This window comes from Gracilinanus agilis, chromosome 1 (assembly GCF_016433145.1).
Source record: "Gracilinanus agilis isolate LMUSP501 chromosome 1, AgileGrace, whole genome shotgun sequence".
NCBI classification, from domain to species: Eukaryota; Metazoa; Chordata; class Mammalia; order Didelphimorphia; family Didelphidae; genus Gracilinanus; species Gracilinanus agilis.
This window is the reverse complement of record NC_058130.1, coordinates 660672876-660699126: the sequence shown is the minus strand read 5'-3', so window position 1 is coordinate 660699126 and position 26251 is coordinate 660672876. Positions and strand designations below refer to the sequence as shown.

General features: G+C 34.4%; 1 protein-coding gene across 2 annotated transcripts in view; it reads left to right on the top strand.

Annotated features, from left to right (window-relative positions):
* Window positions 1–11459, top strand: part of TRPS1 (transcriptional repressor GATA binding 1) — a 312769-nt gene extending 301310 nt beyond the window's left edge. For both annotated transcript variants that reach the window (XM_044668841.1, XM_044668848.1), the window contains 2 exons: window positions 4617–4739; window positions 10282–11459. In XM_044668841.1, the coding sequence (XP_044524776.1) occupies window positions 4617–4739; window positions 10282–11343 (1185 nt within the window). In that variant the 3' untranslated portion in view covers window positions 11344–11459. The remainder of the gene's footprint in view (window positions 1–4616; window positions 4740–10281) is intronic.
* The last annotated feature ends 14792 nt before the right edge of the window (window positions 11460–26251 follow it).

Sequence of the window (26251 nt, the reverse complement as noted above, 5' to 3'; positions counted from 1 at the left end):
ATGAGTCCACCAATTACACAGTTCTGCCTTTTCTGATTGAAATATAGTCTTAGTAGTACAGGAGGTATAGAAGTTGTACCCTTGATGGTCTTATTATCCAAAGGAAGAAGCAACATGTTTAAAAACTAGTAAGAGTAGACATTATTGTCATTGTTGTCATCATCATAATAGTAGTAAACACTATCATTAAAAATGAAAAGCAATGAATATAATGATAATAATAAGTTCCCTCAACATAACACTTTCATGGCCTCTTTTCTCTTCAGTAAGCCTGCTCAGTGATACTCAGGTCGAATCAACAGTTTGAGGATTGTCAGCCAGAAGTCATATGCCATTAAAACATGAAACAATAAATCTTTTATTGTGGCACATTTTAACAAATGCAAAGAATAGAAGAAGTAGAAGATGGCACAAGACCTATATTGAAAAATCAAGGAGCAAGGCCAGGAACCAGGGAAACAGTGGAAAGGAAGAGGGATTCAGGGGAAATATCCATTCAATTCTCATTTGTAAATGGTGGTCAGTAGCCTTTGTAGAGGTACAATTAAGGCTTTGACCAAAAAAAAAAAAAAAAAAAAAAGAGTAATAGCGGTTAGTGGATGTTGTTCCCAAGGATTCCCTTTTGGAAAATTATTTTCCTTTCTTATCAATTGATATACCAGTCACCTGGATCTTTCATTTCACATCCAGATGACTTATGAAAGGGGTTTTGGTGAAATGAAGGTAGGTCCTTGCTAACACACACTCTGATGGTTTCTGAACTCTGACATCACAGACATACAATGACGAAGGTTTTTCTGCAAGGGAAAAAAATGCAAAAGTTTCTAGAGAAGGAATGTCAACCAGGAAAAACGTATTAAGCACCAATTATGTCCTAAACATTGTGTGCATAGTAGAAGTAGCCTTACAAATCTGAGAGACTCTTAGAACCAGTCAGTCAACTAATATTTTTTTAAGCACTTGCTATGTGCCAAGCATTGTCCTAAGCATCAGGGATAGAAAGAAAGGCAAAATAAAAACAAACAAGCTAAAGCTCTAGCTCACAGTCTAATGGAAGTAATAAAACAAAAGCAATAATACACAAACAAGATGTATTTGTATATGTATGCATATATATGTGTGCGTGTGTGTGTATATATATGCATAGATACACATATATAATATCAATGCACATACACTCAGAATTAATTGGAGGGGGCTTAGTTTCAGATGTAAGATACTAAGAGGAAGGAGAATTGGGAAAGGCTTCTTACAAAAGGCGGGACATTGGCAGGGTCCTGAAGGAAACCTTTTCAACTAATACAGCATTCTTTAAAAAGTCATATTTTAAAAGACATAATCAATATTATGAAAGGAGTCATTATTCCTACTCTTATCTATTTGAAATTTTCCATTTTATTTTGAGAATATCTTTAACTTTGTCTGGAGGGGTTCTTTCATATCCTGTGGTGCCAGATATTGGCTTGGGGGTTTGGGGTGCTTCTCAGAATAGTCAAATATGTCTCTTGTGCCCATCCTGCAGTATAGTGTAATGGTTAGAGGGCTGAACATGGAATCATGAAGACTTGGATTCAGAACTCAGCACTGATAGTTACTCTTTGAATTTTGTTACTCTTAAACTTGTTACTCAAGTTACTCTTGAATTTTGTGTGCCAAATTCAAACCACTTAATTTCTATAGGCCTTCTTTTTCCCTTATATGTCAAACTGAGATGATAATAATTGTTTGAAACATTTTGGAAAACACCTAGATTATCTTATTCTTATATAGTATTTCAGCCTCTTCTACTTTCCCTGTTACAAGTTCAGCAGTCTTGGATCTTCCAAATGCAGAAGAATAGTTCTTTTACTATTTATAGTGGGTTCCAGATGTGGTCACATGGGAGATGATTTTTAGAAGAAAAATATCTGTACTTCTTACTACTATATGCCCCAGAACCAAAAATAAATGCAGTTCTATTGCAATATACGTGTGACTGACCTACTCAATAATCTTCAACTCTCTTTTCTCTCACTTGATAAGGCAGTGTGAGTAAAAGAAGTACCCTGTGGTAATAACAGCAATAGATGTGTCCCACTTTAAGCAACCCTGATATATCAAGATCAATCAAAAAGATAAATGAGAGAAGTAAGAAAAGCCTAAGTTCTCTTACAGAATTTTTCTTCACTTTATGAAAGAATTTATGGTAGGATTTCCTTCAATGTCAAGTTATCCTCCTTAGGGAAATAAAAAGGAAATTTGATGTATAAATATTCTCTTCACACAAAATTTCTCAGGAAAACAAATAGTAAAGTTTATATGTATATTTGTATGTGTACATTTATATGTGTGTATATACTGTGGTTTTCAGAATACTTCTTTTAAGCATAAAAAGATTAGATCTTTTGCAAAAGGAAAAAAAAGTATAGAGTTTGCAAGGGTAGGAACATTCGCTCAAATTAGGATTACACCCACTCTGGCATGTTGTGGCAGGCACGTAGGGCATAAGGGAAGAAAAGGAGGAGTGAATGGTTCCACAATCATATGTGAATCTCAGCCTATATGTGTTAGTTTCCAAATGGACATTTCCATTGCCTTTATGTGACTCAAGTTGGTATTCATTTGCCAAAGCAATTACTAAGCTCTAGGAAAGAAAAGGAAAAAAAAAACTATATTGTAGGGGAGTTTCACAATGATAACCTGGCCAGACACTCCCTAGTATTTCTTTGTGTAAAGGGGGAAGCCATAGAGTTTTGATAAACACAAGTACTAGGAATTGATAAATATCAGGCAGAGAGCTTTTCCCATTTTGTGGTAGTTTCATTCAAAAGAGGCATCAAGTTCAGAACTTGCTGCAGGCTGACATACGTGATGTGGTCTTGCCATCATCAAGATTTAGAGAAATGCAAGGCATTCTTCCTTCTAACTCCAGGGTGGGGAGAAAAAGGAAAGGAGCAAGAGATTATACTGATGACAATCTAGATTTTATTATATCACCCAAAGTAGCATAACCTGCTGTACTAATGAAATCGTGTTCTTGGTTTAAAAGGGCAATTGTTCGCCTGACTTTGTGCTCACTAAAAACATTTCCCCAATCTTGTTAAATTATTGCACTCATTTCAGATTTTTATGGCTGTGCAGCTTACCGGCCCTCATTTCTTTACGTTTCATTCATTTTCCTTGTATTGATGATTAATGGAGGATGTCGAATGTTAGAGTGAGCAGGCATCAGCAAATGCAAGATCATAATTAGTTTAGCTGACGAGGGCCTCTGATAGCACTTGCATCTGGATGGAAAAATTACCCTATAGGGAACTGGCTGCTCACCAGGTCTTTTTAGTGATACATTGTGAAACACCCGATGAATCAAATGCCCTTTCAATGCCAAGAAAGTGTTCCAGTCTTGAAGCCAAAATTATGTCTGCAGAAAGCTTTCCATTTGAAATGTATCAGAGTACAATTATAACCATTGTATTTTTTTGGCAATGACAACACTCTTCTACAGTATGAACTAAAGTTAAATAAATTTCTTAAATTTTATAAAACCCTGAAATTTGGACTTATCATGTTAGTCATTCTTAATTTCTATGAAAACTGGCTTCTACGGAGACCCCCCTCCCCTCATCTAACATGTGGATTTTTTCATTAAGATATTTACTTAGAAAAAAGTGGAGCTGAGTTGCAGTTCAAGCTTTTTTTTTCCATTTTTTTAAGCAAGAAAATTGTATTTGTACCTACAAACACAGCCTGACTTTTGTTTAAATGAGTTTAATAAAATTATTATTTGGTAGGAAGAATGTCATAAGCGATACTTAGCAAAGCATTTCCCATTTAATATTCTTGAGATTGTGATTGAAGCTGGTGAAGGCATAACCGGGTAGAATAAAATAAATCTGAATTTGAAAACCGTGATTTCCATGCCGAGTGCAGCAAAATAAATAAATAAACCTCCCGGGGACAGTGTTTGCCTGGCTTTAGGATTAAGTTCAGAAGAGGTCTTGTTAGTAATACTGTACTTCTCGTTGGTTTGGCAGAGGTCAATACTCATTCCCTAGGAGTTGTGGGAAATACACAGTATTCTCTTGAATATTTTACAATTGTAAAAGAAAAGACCAGAATCCAATGTCCTGCCTACTGATAATAACCTCTGTTTCAAGAAAGCTTACAAAGAGACTAGAATTAATTTTAAATGGTTCTTTTTCTGCATTTGCTCCAGACTGACCACATTTTAAAACCAGCACCGCGGTCCTGCCATTTCCAAATTACATCACACATATTTGCGATGTTATATACCTCAGGTTTTGCTTTTGACACTTTTCAAAGGTATATTTCAGAGCGCAGCATTTAGCAGCCATCATTAAAGGCACAAAACCCAAAGTTCAAAAGTTAGAGCTGTGTCTGTGAAAAGCCTTTGGTGTTCCACACACCTCATCCATCACTGTAGGGTTAATTATATTGAAAATCAGTGGAGCCTATTAGACACAATTGAACCTGACCTCATTATGGCAGTGTGGTTTTATACTGTCATTGTTGCTAGTCCAGAGACAAAACTCTCTGGCTGATTTGTTCTTTCTCCACTGATCATGTGACTCACCTCTGACCTGTGCGTGTTTTTTTCTTTTTTATTTTCATTTCAGAGACGTAGAGGCTCGGGTGTTTTCTGTGCCAATTGCCTGACCACAAAGACCTCTCTCTGGCGAAAGAATGCCAATGGCGGCTACGTATGCAACGCGTGTGGCCTCTACCAGAAGCTCCACTCGGTAGGAAGAACTTGCTAGTTTGTTGTAGGAAAAGGTTTATAGAACAAGGCTGATGCTGGATAGCTGTGTTCTGGGCTGGCTGGTGGGTTGAGCCCCACTCCCTGGCCTTCAGTGAATGGTTCTTCAATGTAGGCAACTTTAAGATATTCATTAGGAAACAGGCTAAGATACTGAAGGAAGATCATCAGTGGTACATTTCAATTATTTTGCTATTAAAGAAGAAGAAGAATTTATTTCTAAGAATTCCACTTGGCACATGGCTAAACAAATGTTCTCAGGATTCAATGAAGTTTATTCAAGTTAGAAGAAGAACCTTCCAAAAGAATATTTTTTTTAATTGTTTGAAAAGTTGAAGTTCTACCCACTATATACATGTTTTAGGTTCCATGGGAGAATGGATACAATGATCAAGTTTTTTGGTCTTCCTTTTTGCCTATAGAAATCACAAAGTGCTCTTTTAAAGGGAAAATATTTTAGAAGGATATTTTCAGAGGCATTTCTTCTTATAAAATCCTGCCTTGGACTCCTAAATTTTATTCTGGGGCTTTAGGTCAGGTACCGGTAATCCCAAAAGATGCACAGAAGATTAAGTTAAAGAAAAATATATTGAGTTCTATGATGTTAACTGTAATAGAATCAACAAGGGTAGTATTTGATTTATTGCCATTTCATAGAGAGTAAAGAACCCCACTGACTTTGAAGCCTTAAGACCTTGGTTCAATCCTCATCTCTAAAACTTGCCACCCCTATGAGCTCATACTGGCCATTTAACATCTCTAAGCATCAGTCTTTCTGATCACTAACCTGAAGCAGGTGGCCTAGATGGCCTCTATGGTCCTTCTCATAATCTTTATGATTTTATAAATAAATAGAATGCTGTTAGATGCTGATGACATTTCACATTTTCATAGTACTTTACAATTATAAAAAGCTTTTCATCTCTTGATCATCATAATTATTATGAGATCAATAATATATATCATTGACCCTATTTCATAATAAATACATTTTTGAGACCCAAACAGGGTAAAGTTATTCATCTAAGATAACATAGCTAATATGTAGTGGAGAAAAGACTTGAACCTAGGTTCAACTGATTTCACATCAACCAGCTTTCAATGAACCATGCCATCTAACGAGATTTTCCAACTTCTAATAATAATTCTAAGTATGAAAATTGCTTAACTAAGGAATTTTTACTTTGGACAATTTCTCTAATGGAAAAAATCTGTCTTTGAAACATCAGAAAATAATATTGCCCTTAGTATAATCATAGAAATCCCAAAGATCATAGTGTCTGACCCCTACTTGAAACATAAAAACCTGGCACAGGAGGGGCAGCTGGGTAGCTCAGTGGATTGAGAGCCAGGCCTAGAGACGGGAGGTCCTAGGTTCAAATCTGGCCTCAGACACTTCTCAGCTGTGTGACCCTGGGCAAGTCACTTGACCCCCACTGCCTACCCTTACCACTCTTCTGCCTTGGAGCCAATACACAGTATTGACTCCAAGACGGAAGGTAAGGGTTTAAAAAAAAAAAAACCTGGCACAGGAGATATCTAACTCTTGTTTAAAGATCTTCATCCATGAAAAAGTGACATTATCAATCAGTCAATCAATATTTATTAAACTACCTGCCAGGAACTGTGCCAAGTATTGGGGATACAAATACCAAAAACTGCAATTACAGATACAAAAAGTCTTTAATGAAATGCTCTATTTCATTTCAGGAGCACTCAAATAATTAGAGAAATTCTTTCTTATATTAAAACAAAACATGCCTAAATTCTACCTACTTGTCCTAGTTGTGATTCCTAGAATAAAGAATATAGCTAATCCTTCTTCCATATGACAGCTCTTCTAATACTTGAAGACAACAATAACATGACTTTGAATCTTTTCTTTTCTGAGAAGAGAAAGAAGCATTTGCCCCCCTAAACTTCACTATTTTTCTGATAGCTTTGGGACCATTCGTTCTCTTTTCTCAACAGTAAGTCCTACTAAGTAAATAAGTCACATGTATAGGAAATATGATTTCAAATAAATAAATCATTTTCATAAATAGACCATTAAAAGCATTTTCCCACATGTATGTATATATGTATTATGAATATTCAATACCAACAAACTTGTAAAAATCTTTCTCATCATAATTTTACTCACAGAAAGATTGTTTTCCTCCCCTTTTCTAAACCACTTTCCAACTACGTTTTTTACTTGTACCATTCTGAGCACAGTAATAAGCTTCAACATAATGATCACTGACATTAATGATTTTAACTGAACTTTGGCCAATCATAGGCCAGGAATTTAATTAAGCTTCTGCTCTACCAGGTTATGATAATTTAAACGATCTGATATATTGAAGGCTTTAACTCTCTAAAGACATACACACACACACGCACGCACACACACACACACACACACACACACACACGATCATGCATAATGAGACAAAATATTAAAATACTATTCTCTTTTTATAGCAAAGTTAGAAAAAGATCTCTATCAAGATTAAATAGTATACATTTCCTACATATTATTAATTATTCAAATATAAATTTCATTTAAAAATTATTAAATGCCTGTTATTTTCTATATGCTATAGTAGGTACAGGGATAAGGATAAGAAATGAGTCATGTTTTTACAAAATAGTATAATAGTGGACAAGGGCAAAAATAATTATAATACAAAATAGATTACAATAAGACAATCAAACTACAGGTATTTGTTAAACATCCCTTATGTACCAATCAGCCATGTAGTAATAATTCGGGCCAAATGTCAAGAAAAATTTGATTGGGAAAGTCATTTTTTGAAGGGATGAGGGATCTGAGAAGGCTTAATGAAAGAGCTGGCTCATGAGTTAGACACTGAAAAAAGGGAGGAACTTCATAGAGATGAAGTGGGAAGAATAATTTTTTAGTCATAGAGGAAGACAAAATCAAAATCGGAGGGAAAAGAGGACAGAGCAGGGTTTGTATGAAAAATATAAAAATATTAAAGGACTAATGGTCACAATGATTGTGAAAAAAGATACTAGAGGAATAAATAAGCATGAAAAAAAGAATAGAAGGCTAGATCAAAATGAAGAATTTCAGCTGAGAATTTTAAGACTTTTTACTCATTATGATGAGTTAAAAGTAAAATGAGATGTGCAGGGTTGAAGAATTTAAAGAAATATGATAGGATAGTGTTAAAAAAGATGGTCAGTGCAGATGTCCAAATCCATCAAAGCTGAGGGCAGAAGACACATTAAAGAGAAATTCTAAACAAGGTACCAAAGGCATGGGAAACAGTTGGAGATTGGCATGGAAGTTGTAGAAGATAGAAAGGGTCAAGAGAAAGAGATTTAGTCAGAAATTTGGTTATTGAATAAGCAATAGTCCATACATGGGAGTGGAGAGAAATATGAAGGAAGAATGATCACCAGTAAAGAGCTCAACAGTGTTGTGTAATTTACAGAGGTAGTTTTCATGTAATGTTAGAAGCAATGTAAAGAAAAGATTAAGGATAAAGCATAACTTGATGACAATGGTACAAATTTCCATTACATTATAAAATGTATACTACTTAACCAAGGGAAGTAAGTTTTGCATTTTGTAATTTTATTATTGCCTTAAATGTCTTTATTTTATTTAAAATAAATGTCAATAAAATAAAATAAAATAAATGTCAATCTGACAATAAGCATGTATTAAATGCCTACTGTATGCCAGTCACTCTGATTTTGAAAAGGCCCCTTAACCTCCCTGGATATGTTTTCTCATCTTTAGAATAAGGAAGTTGGGGTAAATGCTCTCTGTGGTCTCTTCTATGAAAAATCTGTAGAGCATGATTAGAAGGTTTTCTTTTCTAATAAGATACTTTTGTGACATCAGTGGAAACATTTGAAGTTTTAAAAAAAAACATTAAATATAAGCTAAAGCATGTTTAGGGATAGTCAGTGAATTGCTGATGATTTCAATAGCTTTCTGAATGGAAAATAAACATTCTTTATATGAAATTATTTCCCTGGTTTAGCCTGTATTGAAGAGTTCCTCTTTATTGTTTGTTTTTTAAATTACACTGATGATTTTTAAATCTAAGCTATCAGAGACAATTGACACATTCTCAATTTAGAAGAGTTAAATTATATCAGTTTCTTAACCTCAGACAAAGACTGGGCCTCTCTTACATGAATAAAATAGGCTATATCATTATTCATAAATTTAACTTGAACCCCTGCTGAAAGTGTACATGAAAACCAATAATACAAAAAATATGTGCTAAGTGGTAAAATTACAGTATACAGAGAAAGAGTGGATATATTGAGCAAGTCCAGAATGAATTAGGTATTTATTCATTCATTTATTTATCTATTGCAGTTCATGTTGACAACTTTATAACATATAGAATGTCTGTGCTTGTAAAATCTACTTCAAAATACATAGTTTGAAATCCAGAGAATAGCTTAGTTTAATCCAGTACTCAAATATGATCTTATGTTAACTTCTCTGTGCTTTCATTTTACCACCTGCATAAATGGGAATATGATCTAGCCTTATTTAGCCTTTGAGGAAGTTTTAATAATAAACTGGCATCAAAGAAGTGAAAGTTATTTGAATTATTTCACATAATAGGTGCTTAATAAATGTTTATTGAATTGATTGCTTAAGAATATCACTTCGGAAACTGTAATGATGAATCCAAAATAATTACTTGATGCCTTTTGTGCTTGAAAGGATAATGCCTATAATTATTTTTCTTATCAGTAATTAATCATGTCTCTTTGTTTCATAGTTTACTTAATATTGGACATCCTGATGTAGCCATGCCATCTTTTACTTTGGTACTGAATTGATTTTTTAAAAATCCCTGATTTAGATCTACAATAGAAAACAAACATTTCACATGTTAACATATAACACCTTTTAATGATTTTGAAATGTTAAATCAACATAGTAAAAAAAAAATAAAAGGAAAGATGAAAGACCTCCTGGTGATCTAAAACAGAAACACTGAACATTCTTTGATCTCCTGTATAAATGTTTTATTTTCTAACCCTGCTAACATTGGATTTAATTTTGTACATTGTTAATAAATATTTTCATGTTTACATTTTTAAATTATTTAAATGTGTAGGTAGCAAAAATCCATCAGCAATTTAAAAAATAATCATCCAGCTTCCCATGTTTCAATTAAACCCTGAAGATGAGAAATATTTCAGCAAGTAGTGAAAAAAGTAATTTTCTACCCAACTCTTATTTATTATTAAATGACATAGTCTAAAAACAAGCAAAAACTATTGAGTTCATAAATTGACTGACACTATACTCACTGATTCAGCAATGCTGGACATGTTTTCATTAGACTGTTAGGAATTTATCTCAGTGTTTTTCTTTTCTTAACTGACCCTACTTGTAGTTAAAGTAAGAGTTTATAGATCCTTTTCATCATGACAAATATTGCTCTTTACCTATGTATAGTTTATATTTGTACAAGAATTGCCACTGTATTTTAATGTATTTTTTTCTTTGTGTATTACACATGTGTTCTATGCAGACTCCCAGGCCTTTAAACATCATCAAACAGAACAACGGTGAACAGATCATTAGGAGACGGACGAGAAAGCGCCTTAACCCAGAGGCACTTCAGGCTGAGCAGCTAAACAAACAGCAGAGGGGTAGCGGTGAGGAGCAAGTCAATGGAAGTCCGTTAGAGAGGAGGTCAGAGGATCATTTAACTGAAGGTCACCAGAGAGAAATTCAGCTCCCCAGCCTGAGTAAATATGAGGCCCAGGGTTCATTGACTAAAAGCCATTCTGCTCAGCAGCCAATAATGGTCAGCCAAACTCTGGATATTCACAAAAGGATGCAACCTTTGCACATTCAGATAAAAAGTCCTCAGGAAAGTACTGGAGACCCAGGAAATAGTTCATCAGTATCAGAAGGGAAAGGAAGTTCTGAGAGAGGCAGTCCAATAGAAAAATACATGAGACCTGCGAAACACCCAAATTATTCACCACCAGGAAGCCCTATTGAAAAGTACCAGTACCCACTTTTTGGACTTCCATTTGTACACAATGACTTCCAGAGTGAAGCAGATTGGCTGCGATTCTGGAGTAAATATAAGCTGTCAGTTCCTGGGAATCCGCACTACTTGAGTCATGTGCCTGGCCTACCAAACCCTTGCCAAAACTATGTGCCTTATCCCACCTTTAATCTGCCTCCTCATTTTTCAGCTGTTGGATCAGACAATGACATTCCTCTAGATTTGGCGATCAAGCATTCCAGACCTGGGCCAACTGCAAATGGTGCCTCCAAGGAAAAAACTAAGGCTCCATCAAATGTAAAAAATGAAGGTCCCTTGAATGTAGTAAAAACAGAGAAAGTTGATAGAAGTACTCAAGATGAACTTTCAACAAAATGTGTGCACTGTGGCATTGTCTTTCTGGATGAAGTGATGTATGCTTTGCATATGAGTTGCCATGGTGACAGTGGACCTTTCCAGTGCAGCATATGCCAGCATCTTTGCACGGACAAGTATGACTTCACCACTCACATCCAGAGGGGCCTACATAGGAACAATGCACAAGCCGAAAAAAATGGAAAACCTAAAGAGTAAAACCTTAGCACTTAGCACAATTAAATAGAAATAGGTTTTCTTGATGGGAATTCAATAGCTTGTAATGTCTTATGAAGACCTATAAAAACACTTCATAGAGCCTACCTTATCCAGTATAAAATCCCTCATTATTTACCTTTTTTTTTCTTCTTTTCTTTTGATGTGTGGGTTACCAAGATTCAAAAGTGAAATGAATAGTGGTCGATGAGAAAGGGAGATGGTAGCAATTAACATTTGGAACCTGATAAATCAAAACTATCTTAAGTATACCATGACATATATCCCTGAGAAATAAATACCTCTAGACCTCAGTTATCCTGGTTGTTCAGAATGAGAAAGATCTATCTATATACATGTATGCAATGTATGGGAATACATACGTACATATATATATGTGTGTGTGTGTATATAAAATGGTGATCTAAAAGGGACTGACTGACCTGATTTATTTTTTGAGAAACTCAGAAATAGTGGCCTAATGTTTTGATGATAACATGAAATCCTGTGCATAAAAGAGGGATGAAAGAGATCTTCAGAGCTCCTCTTTTCTTCAGGGCAGCTAAGTGAATGGCAAAAAGTTGAATAATGGACACGTGCCCTAACCTCCCTCATTGGCATAATTGCTTTTTTTTTTTTTTTTGAACACAGAAATGCAAGTTGGGGTTAGGATTGGGTGAGGAAAGCCAGCAAAAGAAAACAGAGATGGTAGCAAAACGTCTTCGGCTAGTCCTGCCTTTAATATTTATGTCCATTAGCTATGTCCAAATGCTCAGCAGTCTTTTAGTTTGCGATTTAGGCTAAGTTGGGCTCAGGTGTATGCATTGTTCTAAACGGTGTCCTTAATGCTTCCGTAGTGATTTCACTTTGGCCTTTCTTTTCTCCAGTGAAGAACCAGTTCTTTTCTCAGACACTACTTGGTCACTAACCTCACCTGGCACAATATCATGAAAGGAATCCCTTCAGTTCAAACAGATAGATGAATAATAAGATCAGACCATGGGCTTGGTTTATAAACAACATTATCTCCACAGGGTAACCTGCTGTATTTATTTATTTTTTTTTCTGGTTAAATATACTTTCAAAACTTTGTGGTCAGGCAGAGTCTAAAGTTACTTTTACCACAGACTGACAGTTGGTATATGTACTGGTCAATCCCTTCAGTAGACTTATTCCAGGTTTAGCTAAATAGCATTAAATAGAATTCTTAGAAGTATGTCCTCATAGTACTTTTAATACTTAAGGCTTTGTAAAACTATCCATGAAGGGAAGCTCCTCAGCATAACTGCTCAGGGAAATAGGGCTCAATAACTGAACATTAAATAATTGGTTAAAGGTGCTGTTAGACGATCCTCGATGCTTGCTACAAGGATGTACAAGGACTGACTTAAATAATTTGCATTATATTGTCCCAACCAGTAGTTTATTATTATTATTATTATTATTTTGCCACGGAGATGTAGAAGATATTACAAGCTACTGGATGCACTGTCGGATTAACTTATTTCATTAAAGAAGTTGGGAGAACAAATAGAAAAAAAACTTATTTTTCTAGTAAATATTAATGTATTACATTTCAAATAATGGTGCCTGACATATTGAATAATTATTTTCTACAGTGTACGTATGCAACAAAGATATTCCATCATGCATTAGAGTCAGTTCTGGCTCTGCCTCGCTGTTTACATTTGCAAATGTAGCAAACAAGGTAATGAAGCAACTCTTTCTATTGCAGTAGATATCTTCTTTTTTTGTGTGTGTGTGCATTAAAGTTGTAAACGGTAACATGAAATGAATGAAATTTCTTGATATGATGGTATGGAAAATAAGAAGGAAATGAAAATATTTTTATGCCTACTTAGGAAAAAAAAGGGTAGCACTATTCATTCCAAGTACTTTTTTTTTAATTCTTAAGCTCTTAACTCACATTGTTATGCTTAAAATGATAAACATATATTCTCTTTTTATTGCTTTGTCTGTTTCAGATGAAACATTTCAGAAATTATTTTGATAAGTGCCATTGGACTACTCGGCACCCATGTTTTTATTGCATTCTGTAGTAGCATTGCGTTCCATTTTTACAATATTATGCAGTTGCTTTTTTTTTTTTTCATTTTGTTTGGGTTCCTTTCTTTTTCCACAGTGCAGGGTCTTAATCTCTTCAAGTTGGATGGCCAAGATTGCTCAACTGGTTCATGAATGTTGCAGTGAATGGATTTAAAACGTCTTTCCAATATTATATTGTCATTTCCATCTTTACATTTTTTTAAATGTTCAAAAAAAAATCAGGACTAAGTCCTCTGCTTGAGTTTTATTGTGAAGGGTCCTATTCTGATCTCACTTACATCTCGCGTAGCTCTAATATTCTCATAACTGAAATGAAGAAGTGATATAATTAGCACTTGCATTCAGATGATAATATATCACTTTCTTTCTGATGGAATGTTCATACACATATCTCAAAATTAGACTGATAATATTGAGCGGTAGCAGAGGGGAGGTGCCACTCCTAACCAACAAACAAAAAATTGTTCAAAGTTTTCTAAGGGAAAAAATAAAAAACATGCATAATTTTAGCAGCCTACAAGCAACAGTGTGTATGGACAGCTCACACACAGCTCAATGACAGAGGTTTTCACTCACTGGCGCAGTATTACACGTATAATATTTTCACTTGGATGGAACTATTCCTGAAATAATTTCTTGAGTGTGTTAGACACAAGTAGGCTGCTCATTATAGGTATGCATGCCTTCCTTGCCATCCCTTTATCCTTCTTCCTTACAACAGATAGAATAGCTATGACCAGCACATGGAAGATTTTTTTTTAACTTTCTTAGGCATATTTATCTTCAGTCTTCTTTCTGTATACATCTTAGTTAGAATTGCTTTGATGAATCTTGTTCCACACATCTCACTCATTCTTATTTTTGTTATTGTTGCTTTTAGGGAATGGGTGAAATATTGAAAGGGATTTTTTCAATTTTTTTAAAATTCTGCATTTAAGGTGACACTAAAAGTGACCCCTCCCTCTTTTCCTTTACTTGTCAAAATCTAGACTGCCTCTTTGTTACATCTCCTCAGAAACAGTAAGACAAACAGTGGCTAGGTTTTTCTTTTGTTAGTCTGTTTTTAACTTTCAGAATAAACTCCCCCTGGATTATTATCCTCCTAATCTGTTTTGAAATAGGACTTTCTTCTCAGTATCCCAAGGTGCTCTTTCAGAGTTTTTGCCCTCACAGGCAAAGGACATTCCTATGCAGAGTACCATTTGTTAATGTGTCCTAAACATTCAATAACTGTGCATATCCTGAATAACAATTCTAGACAAACTTGATATGGACCAGTTCTGTCCCTTCCTTCCTCCCTCCCTCACTTCCTCTCTCTCTCTCTCTCCTTTTTTTCCTCCTGTCTCACACATAAACCCACACTTTGACTGTTGCTTGGGATGGAAAAATAGTTTACAGCCAGCACACCTCTGAAGATTGAGTTTTGAGAGATACGCGCCTGTAAGTGTCCAAGAAAAGGATAGCACTCTACATGTTAACACAATCACTATGTAATACAAATGAGGGAAATATAGTGTGCCCAGTCTTCTCTACATGACATATTGAGATGTTCTAAAAATTCTGCTCTTAAGATAGTGATGTTTTGTTCTCAACTGTTCTCTTTTAGTGAAGGTAGATTTTAGAAAACAAGCATGGGGATTCTTTTTTAAGGTAATATTAATGAAAAGGAAAAAAAATATTACTCTTAACAGCTCTTTGTTGAAGCCTGTGGTAGCACATTATGTTAATGATTGCACATCTGCACATAATCTATTATGATCCAATGCAATTACAGCTCCAAAAATATTAAATATGTATATATTTTAAATGCCTGAGGAAATACATTTTTCTTAGTTAATTGAAGATTATCAATACTGCTATAAAATAAAGGAATTATTAGCCTCTTGCTGTGTGGCTGCAAAATATCACAAGGTAATCTGTCTTGAGACCTCTGAACTGCTTGTCTGCTAAGTCAGTGAACATTAAATTACTTTTGGGAGGTGAGATGTTTGCCACCTTTGGGGACCATGAAAGTTGGAATACCAAAGCAAGGCTGGTCGCCATTTGTATCTTAGAACCCAGCCTTTGGCATAAAGATTAGACACAGCAAATTCTACCTAGCATTGTGGTGAAGGCCCCATTGAAAACTAAAGATGTGTTTGGTCAGCAAAGTGGGCAAAAATTTGCTGACTGCTGTGGATCAGATGAGAACACTAATTAAAACTCAACCTGAACATTATGCTAATATGCTAATAAAAGGTAGGTATAATTCTGCAACTGTACATGAAGAAAGACTGAAAAAACGTAGTATAAGTCCTTTGGAAGTCCAGTGTTATTTTTTCCCAATGAATGCTTTGACTAGAGTAGAAGGTACGAGTCCTTCCTCCAAAGGGAACTTTTGGTTTTCCATTGCTGTTTTATGGATGCTTAATACTCATACCAATCATAGTATTGAGAAGTCATCCAGGGAAAGTTGCATGAATATGTACAGTAATAAAGGGTTCTGGAAACTTCTAGGCCAGAATTCTGTCCGGATGATAATAGAGAAAATGGGAAATTCAACATCAACCCACATATGACACCTGGATTACATATACTCATGGATTGCACTCTAGAAAGGTAGAGTTGCTTATATCCTGTTGTTTCCTACTCCCAAAGAAAAGAGAAAATCATTTATTGTAGGACATTTTTTGAACATTCTTTGGAGAAAATATTCTTTGTTTATCCACAAATTCAGATCCTGATTTAATTTCTTCTCTCTCGCTCCTATTATCACACCCCCATTAAATGACCTACAGCAAGTCATTTGCAACCTCTTTGTGCCTCAGGTTCCTCCACTATACTATGGTAAAAATAAATAAATAAAATACATTATTAATAATAGTAATAATGTAGTACTTATTTGGAAAGCACTTTGAGGTCCTTGGCTGCAAGACACAGCACAAGTGCCAAGTAGTATTATGTAGCTAAGGAGTTTGTTTAAATCCTTAGCTCCCAAGGACCAGAAAAGGTTAGGATTGTTGTTTTATTTTTGTCTTTGTTTTTTTTTTTTCTTTTTTTGTAGATGAGCTGTAAATATTCTCACTATACAGTCTATAGTGAAGACTGTGGAAATGCAAAACTATTACAAGGCTGATAAAAAATCATAGTTTTAATGGCTACCAACAAGGCAACTAACACTGATAATAATACTATGCCAAATTGCTTAAAATGGACTGTTTTGACAAAAAAAAAACATAGATGATTGGGGTAGGGTGGGATGGGGTGGGGTGGGAAACATCTCAAAATGCCAATGTAAATTTACCTTGCAGCAATATTCACCAGCAGAAATGTCTTTCATATGGAATGATTTCATGTTGCTAAGAGAAAAAAAATTCAATTTGTAGTCCTGATTTGAACTTTAGAATGTTGGCTATTATTGTTCTGTCCTTACAACACATGGAATTTTTTATTTTATTTTATTTTTATTTTATTTTATTTTGGTTTTCATAGTGCATGTTCATTTCTACTCACAACATGTTCTTGGTGTATTTCTTATGCAAACAATCTTCAGGCAGCAAAGATGTCTGTTACATCTAAACTTGAATAATAAAGTTTTACCACCAGTTATAAATAATGGTGTTGGTATGGTTTATACAGATGCACTTTCATCCATATAGCTGCAGGAGAGGAGGAAAGAAAGGGCTAGAGTGATCAAATATGAAGTATTCAATTAATTTTTCATCTACTAAAGGAGTCAATTTAGGTTCCAACAACATTTGTTCAACTAGAGATCCAATGGAAATGGCTTTCCTTTGGTTTTGTTCAGTTTTTAGTAGTTTTGTTTTGTTTTTAACTCAGGTCAATTAACATTATAACTGTGTACTGTAGAAAAATGAATAGAAACAATACATGTTTTTTGGGGAAGCTGGTTGGCTCAGTGGATTGAGAACCAGGCCTAGAGACTAGGAAGTCCTAGGTTCAAATCTGGCTTCAGACCCTTCCTGACTGTGTGACCCTGGGCAAGTCACTTAACCCCTATTGCCTACCCCTTACCACTCCTCTGCCTTGGAACCAATACACAGTATTGATTCCAAGATGGAAGGTAAGGGTTTTTAAAAAACAAACAAAAAATACCATGCCTCTGATGAGTTTGCCATCTCAAGAACACACATGCCAAGATAAAAATGACAACACTTAGAAAATAACCTTAAAAATTCAAATGAAAAGACACAGAGAATACTAAGTTCTAAATGAGGATGGAGAAAACATTAGCAAAGACATATTGGGGTTTTTAATAGCATGATTACGCAATTGGAAGTAGAATGATCTAAATAAGAATATAATTGAAAAATAATGTTTAAAGTGATTTATTTTCAATAAAATTAAGTTTTCTTTAAAGGAGCACATTTTATAGTGGGAAGAAACAAGCATTTATTAAGTGCCAAGGACTGTGTTAAACCCTTTACAGATATTATGTTATTTGCTTCTCATAAAACCCTGTGAGGTTTTATTGGTGAGGAAACTGAGGAAGGCATTTAGAAAAATAGTCAACGGAACTGTTACTTGCTATTGGTTTTGGGTAGGGGAAGGCAGAGAGAGTTAGCACTCGGCCCCTTATATCCAAGTTACAGCCTCTGAGTCACCAATATCTTCCCTCTTTCCTTTCCTCCTCTGCTGGTACAGAGCTGAGTCTCTAGAGAACTATTTTGTCCCAGTGAATTCCAGCCAGGAGACAAGGTGGTTGGACGCCAATGAGTATCTGAGATTTCAATGTATCTCTGTAAACAAGCAATGAGTTTCTATAAAGAGTTTTGGATCATTTTCCTGGAGCAATGATTCTTCAAACCAGAACCTTTAAAGAAAAATAAATATGAACACTACTATTTGACTTTTATGCAATTCATTTTATTCTTTTTCTCCTATAATTCCTTTCACTCCATCTGCTCCTTCCCCCTCAATGGTGGGGTTGGGTGGGGGGTGGAGGCGGAGAGCAGGTTGACATTCAAGTTAGTATTCTTATACCAGAAGATAAGAATTTAAAAAATAAAGGGAAAGGCATGACAAGTGATATTTCTCTTTCCTTCCTCCACCCATGGTAGAGTAAAAATACCTAAGAGAAAGGGGGAAATAAAGAGGATTTAAAATTATTGCAATTTTTACAGTTATTACAATTATTACAAGGGGCAGCTGGGTAGCTCAGGAGGTCCTAGGTTCAAATCTGGTCTCGGACACTTTCCAGCTGTATGACCCTGGGCAAGCCACTTAACCCTAATTTCCTAGCCCTCACTGTTCTTCTGCCTTAGAACCATTACATAGTATTTATTCTAAAACAGAAGGTAAAAGCTTAAAAAAGAAACACAGTCCAAATGCAGATTTTAAAAAATTATTACAAACTTTCGTGACTATAAATCACATAATTTCTTAGGAGGCAATAAAATTGATATTAAAAACTAATTATTTAAATTTCATAGTATTTGACTCCAAAATACTCAAAATGTCAATAATCCTCATATTACTTTCATAGTGTATCTAGAATGAATTGTATATGACAGTCGTTAAGTATTCTCCAAACATCTAGTTCCAAAACAACAGAGACAGAGGAGCATCATTTCCTTCAGAAAAGCAGTTCTTATAGTGTGGTCTGTAGACACCTGGGCATCTTGGAGACATGGCTGAGACTCCTTTCATAATAATACTATAATGCTATTTGCCTATTGGAATACGCTTCTCTTTTCTAACTACATATCTGTGTGAAATTGAATTTCCTTACTGTATTTCAATCAAAATAGCAAATTGTAATCGATTAAATGCAGAGGCACATATGAGAAATACAACTGTCTTCTATCAAGTTAGACATTTACAAATATACATAAGAAAATGCCACTCTACCCCATTTTGGAAAATGTAGTTATTTTTTTACAAAAATATTTATGTTAACATATAAAGAGTTTGTTAGCAATAATTAAAATTAATTAGAAATTAAATATTTTAAATGATCAATCTGAATTTCTCATAGAGTAAATATTGATAGTTATGCCCCCCAAACAAAGGCTCATTAGAGCTCTCAGCAATTTTAAAAGGGACTTGAAACCAAAAAGTTTAGAACCTCTGCTTCAGAAGAACCTCTAAGGGCTGGCATAGTTATTTGATATCAGATGTTTATAGAAAAAGAACAGAACACACATCACTAGAGGGAAGGCAGCTGCAGAATATAATTTCTCAAACTGGAAATGGAAAAGCTCTGGGTGGCAAACATTTCCCAGGACAGTCTACTACCTGCACACATTCATTATACATCTTTATGGACTCCCTCCATGATGAGTGCTGATCATCATTATCCTAACCTTTCACAATTACTGATTTTAAAACCCTACTAAATAGCTTCCACTATCTTCCATAAAGCTTCAAATGTCTTTGAAATTTACCCATCTGTAGAGTATGTGGCATTTTATGTAACTGATGATGCTAAGATAAAATGACCTTTCATTTTATGAACTTTTGAAGGGTAACTTTCTGGGAGGTAGCTAGGTGATACTGAGAATAATGCTTCAGCAAGATCTGAGTTTAAATCTGGCTTTAAATACCTACCAGCTTTTTTAACTTAGACAAGTCCCTTAACCTGTGTTTGCCTCTCTTTCCTCATCTGTAAAATGAAGATTATTATAGCACTGACTTCCCAAGATTGCTGTAAAGATCAAGTGAAATAATAATTATAAAACAAATAATGACTATATGTATATATATTAGCCATTATTATTCTTAGAAATATTCAGATGATCTTTTAATTATCCTGAGGAAAAATAACATATTAGCAATATTACAATTATGTAGCACTTAGCTGGCATTTAGTACTACATAAATCTTAGCTATTATTAATATTCAAAGAAATAACTCCATGTTTTAGTTATTTTTTAAAAAATCATAACAATAAACTGTTGGATTACATCTAAATCGTTCTAGAAATTACAGGATGGATTAAGATGTAGATTTAAAAAAATTAAATCCATCTTCTAACAATGATTCTGTCAATAATTTATTGAATCAGCAGGTATTTTATTGTGCCCCTCACTGTGCAAGTGGGCCAGAGAGGACACGAATAAATTTGACTTTGCTTTATTATCAAGCAGAGTCCAATCTAAACTGTTAATATTTTTGGAAGTATTTCTTCTAATACCCTTCTTGACAGTCAGATCCCCATGTTCCCTTCTACCTCCCCAAACATAGTTGACTTTTCTTTCTTAGTATCCTCATAGATCAAAAGTGATTCCTAGACACTCTCATAAATGTATATGTCTAACAAATGTGTATGTATAATGTGTAACAAATGTATTCCATTGTGTTTCTCAGAGAATTTATACACACATGTATAGAAGTATGTATGCAAAATGAAGTACGCATGTGTATATGTATAACTTCTCTAAGAAGCATAATGGAATATCATTATATAGCACTCAGATGAGGGGAAAAATGAAATTTTCATGAAGGAGTCTATTCTCAGTGAAGTACAAGGCCCCATGCTTAATGGCCATCAATCTTCATTGGCTTCTAAGTGAGCACTAATTCAGATCGATACCACTCTGCAAGTTTGGTTTTGATTTTGGTTTTTCAGTCTCCACTGATCTTTGAGGAGACATAAAGTTTTAATTCAAGTTTATCTCCACTCTCATGGTGTTTATAAGCAAAGAGGTTAGATATAACACGTACTTATCAGAAGAGAAAAATCTTGCCCTAGATTACAAATGAGGTCAAAGTGGAAGCCAAGTAATTCAATTGAAGGGGAAGATGTAAAATTGACAGATGGGCAAGGTTGAAGGAGAGCTGTCTGAGAATAGAGAATTGACACATTTTTAGGTCTTTCGAAAAGTGTTCTTTTACAACATTCCAGAAAAAGAATCCCTCTTGTTATAATAGCTAAGTAAGGATATCAAAATCTATCTAATAATAATAAAAGGAAATGTTGAACATGATTGAAAAGCATAATGGAGGTGGTGTGTCTTCTTTCCTTTGCATTGACAGCTAATAACAAACATGTTTGAGTGGCAGGATTTCTAAAACAATGGAGATTATTCCTAGACTAAAGCTAATTTGCCCTTATTTCCCTCCAAACGCTTATTTAGTGATGAAACTAGCTTGACAAAATTTCTTTGGTAAATAAAATGCGAGAGGAAAGCCATGGAGTTTTGTCTCATGCTTTGTGAGTAGGCCATAAGTTCAATTTTAGATTATGTCTAAATTGACATCTGAATGTCATCACTGATGTAGGTGCATCTCTTTTAGGCAAAGTGAATGTGGAAAATCTATATTTACCCAAAAGATAAATCAAAGCAAGGTGAAATTGAGAGAAAAGCGATGTGATGCTTTCCTTTAAAAAAAAAAAAAGACAGATTTCTGATTTCCCTGGGGTAGTAAAATCCTGAAACAGAATTAAAATATATTTTAATTAAATAAAGAATTTATTTACAGAAAATAAACAGTCAATGCCACTAGATATACCAATCTTTCATTATATGATTTTTTGAACTCCTAACAGATGCAGTGAGTGTAGAGCTCTGGATTATTAATCCCAATCCGTTGATTTATTTCTTCAGATACTTCACACAAGTCACTGTCTAGCCTCAGTTTCCTTACTTATGAATTCAGAACATTAGACTAGGGGGTGCTCTTCCAGGTCTAAATCAAGGCTCCTATATTCTTGAGTTCAAAGGTCTCAAGTAATATTTCAATAGATAAAATATAAAAATAAAGGATTTTTTAAATCATAGTGATTAGTCATGTTTGGATAAGTCACTTAAAAGTCTCTGAGACTTGAAAATGTAGGCATAAAATTAGCCCCCAAGCAATTTTATCTTAATTGTCTATAAATTTCAGAAACATCTCTAATTTGCTTCTTTCCCATTTTGAATCACTTTGTTCAATATTAACTTGGGGAGAAGGGCAGTGTAAGGAATTATAATAACTACCATTTGTATAAGGTTTTCAAAAATAACCTTTTATGGTTTGCAAAGTACTTTACCTATATTATATGGTCCTCACAATAATCCTGGGAGGTTGGTAGGCATTACTATAATCTTCATTTTGTAGCTAAGGAAACTAAATTTGAGAGGTTAAGTAATGCCCAACTCACACAGCCAATAAAAATCTTAAGCAGAATTTTAATTCAAATATTTCTTACTCCAAATCCATCACTATATTCATTATACCACCTAGCTGCAATCAAGATAGATTAAAGATGATTGCATCATTTATTTTGGAATATATATATATGTATATATATATATTATTTTTCTAGAAAGATTTTTATGATCAGATTACAATAGGTCATGGATTTTATTAGAGCTAAAGGCCCCTTTATAAGCTAATTTAGCAAGATAAATAAATCACTCTATCTTTTAGTAGTCTGTTCTGCTTGGGGAAGCCTACCAAGAAATCAAAGATACATAATTTTGAATTGTCAGTAAATACTTTAAGTATCTGAAATTTCATCTTTGTAGGTAATATAGCCTCCAATGCAAATTAAGATTCCATTTTAAACTTAGTAGATAATATTATAAAATTGTTGGGGCTAAAAAAGTCGTTACTACAGCTACTTTGGGGATGAACCTCATACTGACAAGCTTTTCTTGGATAATAAAAATGTTATTTCATATAAAATAGCCCCATGATAAGGCCAGTTTTGAATTTCTAGCTAGGAAAGATCTATCACAGTTTGACCTCCCATAAGCCTTCAAGATCCTAAGGGTCAGGGTTAGCTATGGTAATGCAGTGGTTACAAGGTCAGGCCAAGAGTTGAGAAGTTTGGATCTGGCCTTAGACACTTCTTCACTGTGTGACCCTGGGAAAGTCACTTAACCTAATTTGGCCAGCTCTTACCACTATTCTGCCTTACAATTAATGCTTAGCATTGATTTTTAAAAAAAATTTTATTGTCATGCAAAAGACACTTCCATATTGGTCTTTGATGTAAGAGCAAAGTCAAACATAACCAAAACCCCCAAATAAAACCAAAGATACCCTGATGTGAAAGATCAGTTCTTTCCCTGGATGTAGATAGCATTTTCTCATCATAAGTCTTCCAGAATTGTCCCAGTTCATTGCATTGCTGAGAGTAGTCAAGTTTTCACAGATAATCATCGTCCAATATTTCTGTTATTGTGTACAATGTTCTCCCAGTTCTGCTTATTTCACTCTGCATCAGTTCCCACAGATTTCTCCTGCTTTTTCTGAAATTATTCTGCTTATCATTCCTTATAGCACAATAGTATTCCATTAGCAACATGTGCTACAATTTGTTCAGCCATTCCCCAATTGATAGACATCCCCTCATTTTTCCAGTTCTTTGCCACCAAAAAAAAGAGCTGCTATAAGTATTTTTGTACAAGTAGGTCCTTTCCCCTTTTATGATCTCTTTGGGATACAGACCTAATGGTGGCATTACCAAATCAAAGGGTATGCACAGTTTCATAACTCTTTGGGTATAGTTCCAAATTGTCCTACAGAAAGGTTGGATCAGTTCACAACTCTGCCAAAATGCATTAGTGTCCCAATTTTGCCTCATTCCTTCCACATTTACCATGTTACTGCCATACTGTCCAAAATGTGAAATGGTACCTCAGAGTTGTTTTAATATGAATTTCTCTAATCAAAAATGATTCAGAACATTTTTTTTCCATATGATTATTGATGGTTTTGATGTCTTCAACTGAAAATTGCTTGTTCATATCCTTTAACCATTTGTCAACTGGGGAACTTAGTACTGATTCTAATACAGATGGTAAGGGCCTAAAATTTCAAGTATAGTTACTTACAAACTACAATGTGATATCAAAGAAGGAATTTAGAGGTGCAATTTCTTAACTTGGAAATTTATTTTCCAGAGATGACATAGGCATTCATAGTACAACAGGTGATTTCTGATGTAATTAGCCCTGTTTTCTGTTGGTTTACCAATTTTTTTTTGAGAATTCAAGACTAAGCTACAGGTGGAATTTAAAAGTGCCTATAATATGAGGTCATTTGTTCTATTTTCCTCATTTGACAGATAAGGAAACTGAGGTTCTGAAACATTAAGTGACTTGTCTAATGTCATTCAGAAAGCAGAGGTGGGATAGAATTTAGGCCCTCTAACTCCCAATACAATGTTCTTTCCAATGTATCAGATTGTTCTCAAGATTGTTCTGAAAATTTTTAGAAAACAGTTTATATGGAAGTCTCTAATATCTTATAATCTGTAGAAGTTTGGGGTTCAAATTTAAAATATTATATGAAGATTAATTAAATTAATTAATTTAATTAAATTAAATGTCATTAAAATGACAGGCTTTACCAGCACATTCCTAATTATCCTTGTGCCTTGGGAATTGCTTGTTGTAATTTTGGTGCCACATGTGTGGTATAAGTAGAGAGTAGGGTTTGTTTTCTTAATAAAATAATTAAAATTTCATCTAGTTTTCTGATATAATGCCTAAACTGATCAGAGGGAAAGCATTTAAAGCCACTGCATTAAAATATGGTTCATTCGTTACAGAAATGAAATCTAGAACACTGAATTATTGCAAACAAAATGAATTTACCTTTGATGGAAAATCAAGACAAAATCAAGTCTTTCATTTAACAATTGAAATCAGGATTTTGGTGTACTGGATTGAAATAAAATCCATGATGGTTTAAATGCTTTAATAATAATAACTGCCATTTGAGTAGTTTTGTATAAAATTAGGAAAGATGCTTTATATACTGAATCTCATATCCCTTCTTTATAAAATGAGGAACCAATGCTCAAAGAGGTGAGATGACTTGTTTTGGGTCACACAGCAGGGAAAGTCCAAGATATATTTTATATGGTTCTCCTAGACTTGAAATCTGTCCCTTTATCAACCAGGACATGCTACCTCATTTAAAATAAAACAACCAACTTGGGCCACACAAAATACCTTTCTGACTTCAGGAAGAGAAAAACAATTGGGAAAATCTAAATTGTAATTTTTTTTAAATTATGTAAGCAATTAGATTCTCATCTATTGATCTAGCTAGATAGCTATATCTATTATCTCTAAGTAAACCCTGATTTCATTGGTTTAGGAAACTTCTGTGAGAAAATTTCCCCTATCAATCCATATATTAGCATCTCTTAAGTTTTAGCATTGCCTAGAACATGGAGTTAAATGATTTTCCCAAGATAACAATAGTTGTAAGTTGTAAGTCAGTAGTTGTAAGTGGTTGTAAGAGGTGAGACCTGAACCCAGATCCTACAATGAGGCTGGATTGCTATTGATTATGTGATGTTATCTACCTACCTACCTAACATCTCTCATCAATTTTGCTTCTCCAACTACATCTATATGAAAGCATACGTATAACATATATGGATGTACATATATACCTTTTATTGCACAATGATTGATACCCAAGTGTTTGGTCAGAGACACTAATTTAGCATTAAAAACTTTTTGGCACCAAACTTGGCAATATCACTTTGTCAAGGAAGTAGAATTAAACATTCTCTTTTTTTGGTGGTTTCTATTCCATTTTATTCTTTAAAAGTTTGCAGGTAATTGAGTTTCCTTTTCTCCACCTCCATGGCTGTACATATATTCCCCATTCAGTCATTCTCTACCATAGTCTACAATCACAATATTATAAAGTCAATATTAGTAGGGGCTAGACTTTCACTATGCTTTTGGAACTTGTTTTATAATCTTCTTTATCATTTCTTCCTATCCCTTTATACTACAAGACCTGAATATCCATGTTAATGGACATTCTGACAGTTTCTTGAACTCTGGCTCCTCTGAACGCCATCTCCAAACTACAAATAACTATCCTTTGAAATGTTCTGCCAAGAAAATCCTGAGCTCAAAATGTCCCTATGAGCACTCTTTGCTTC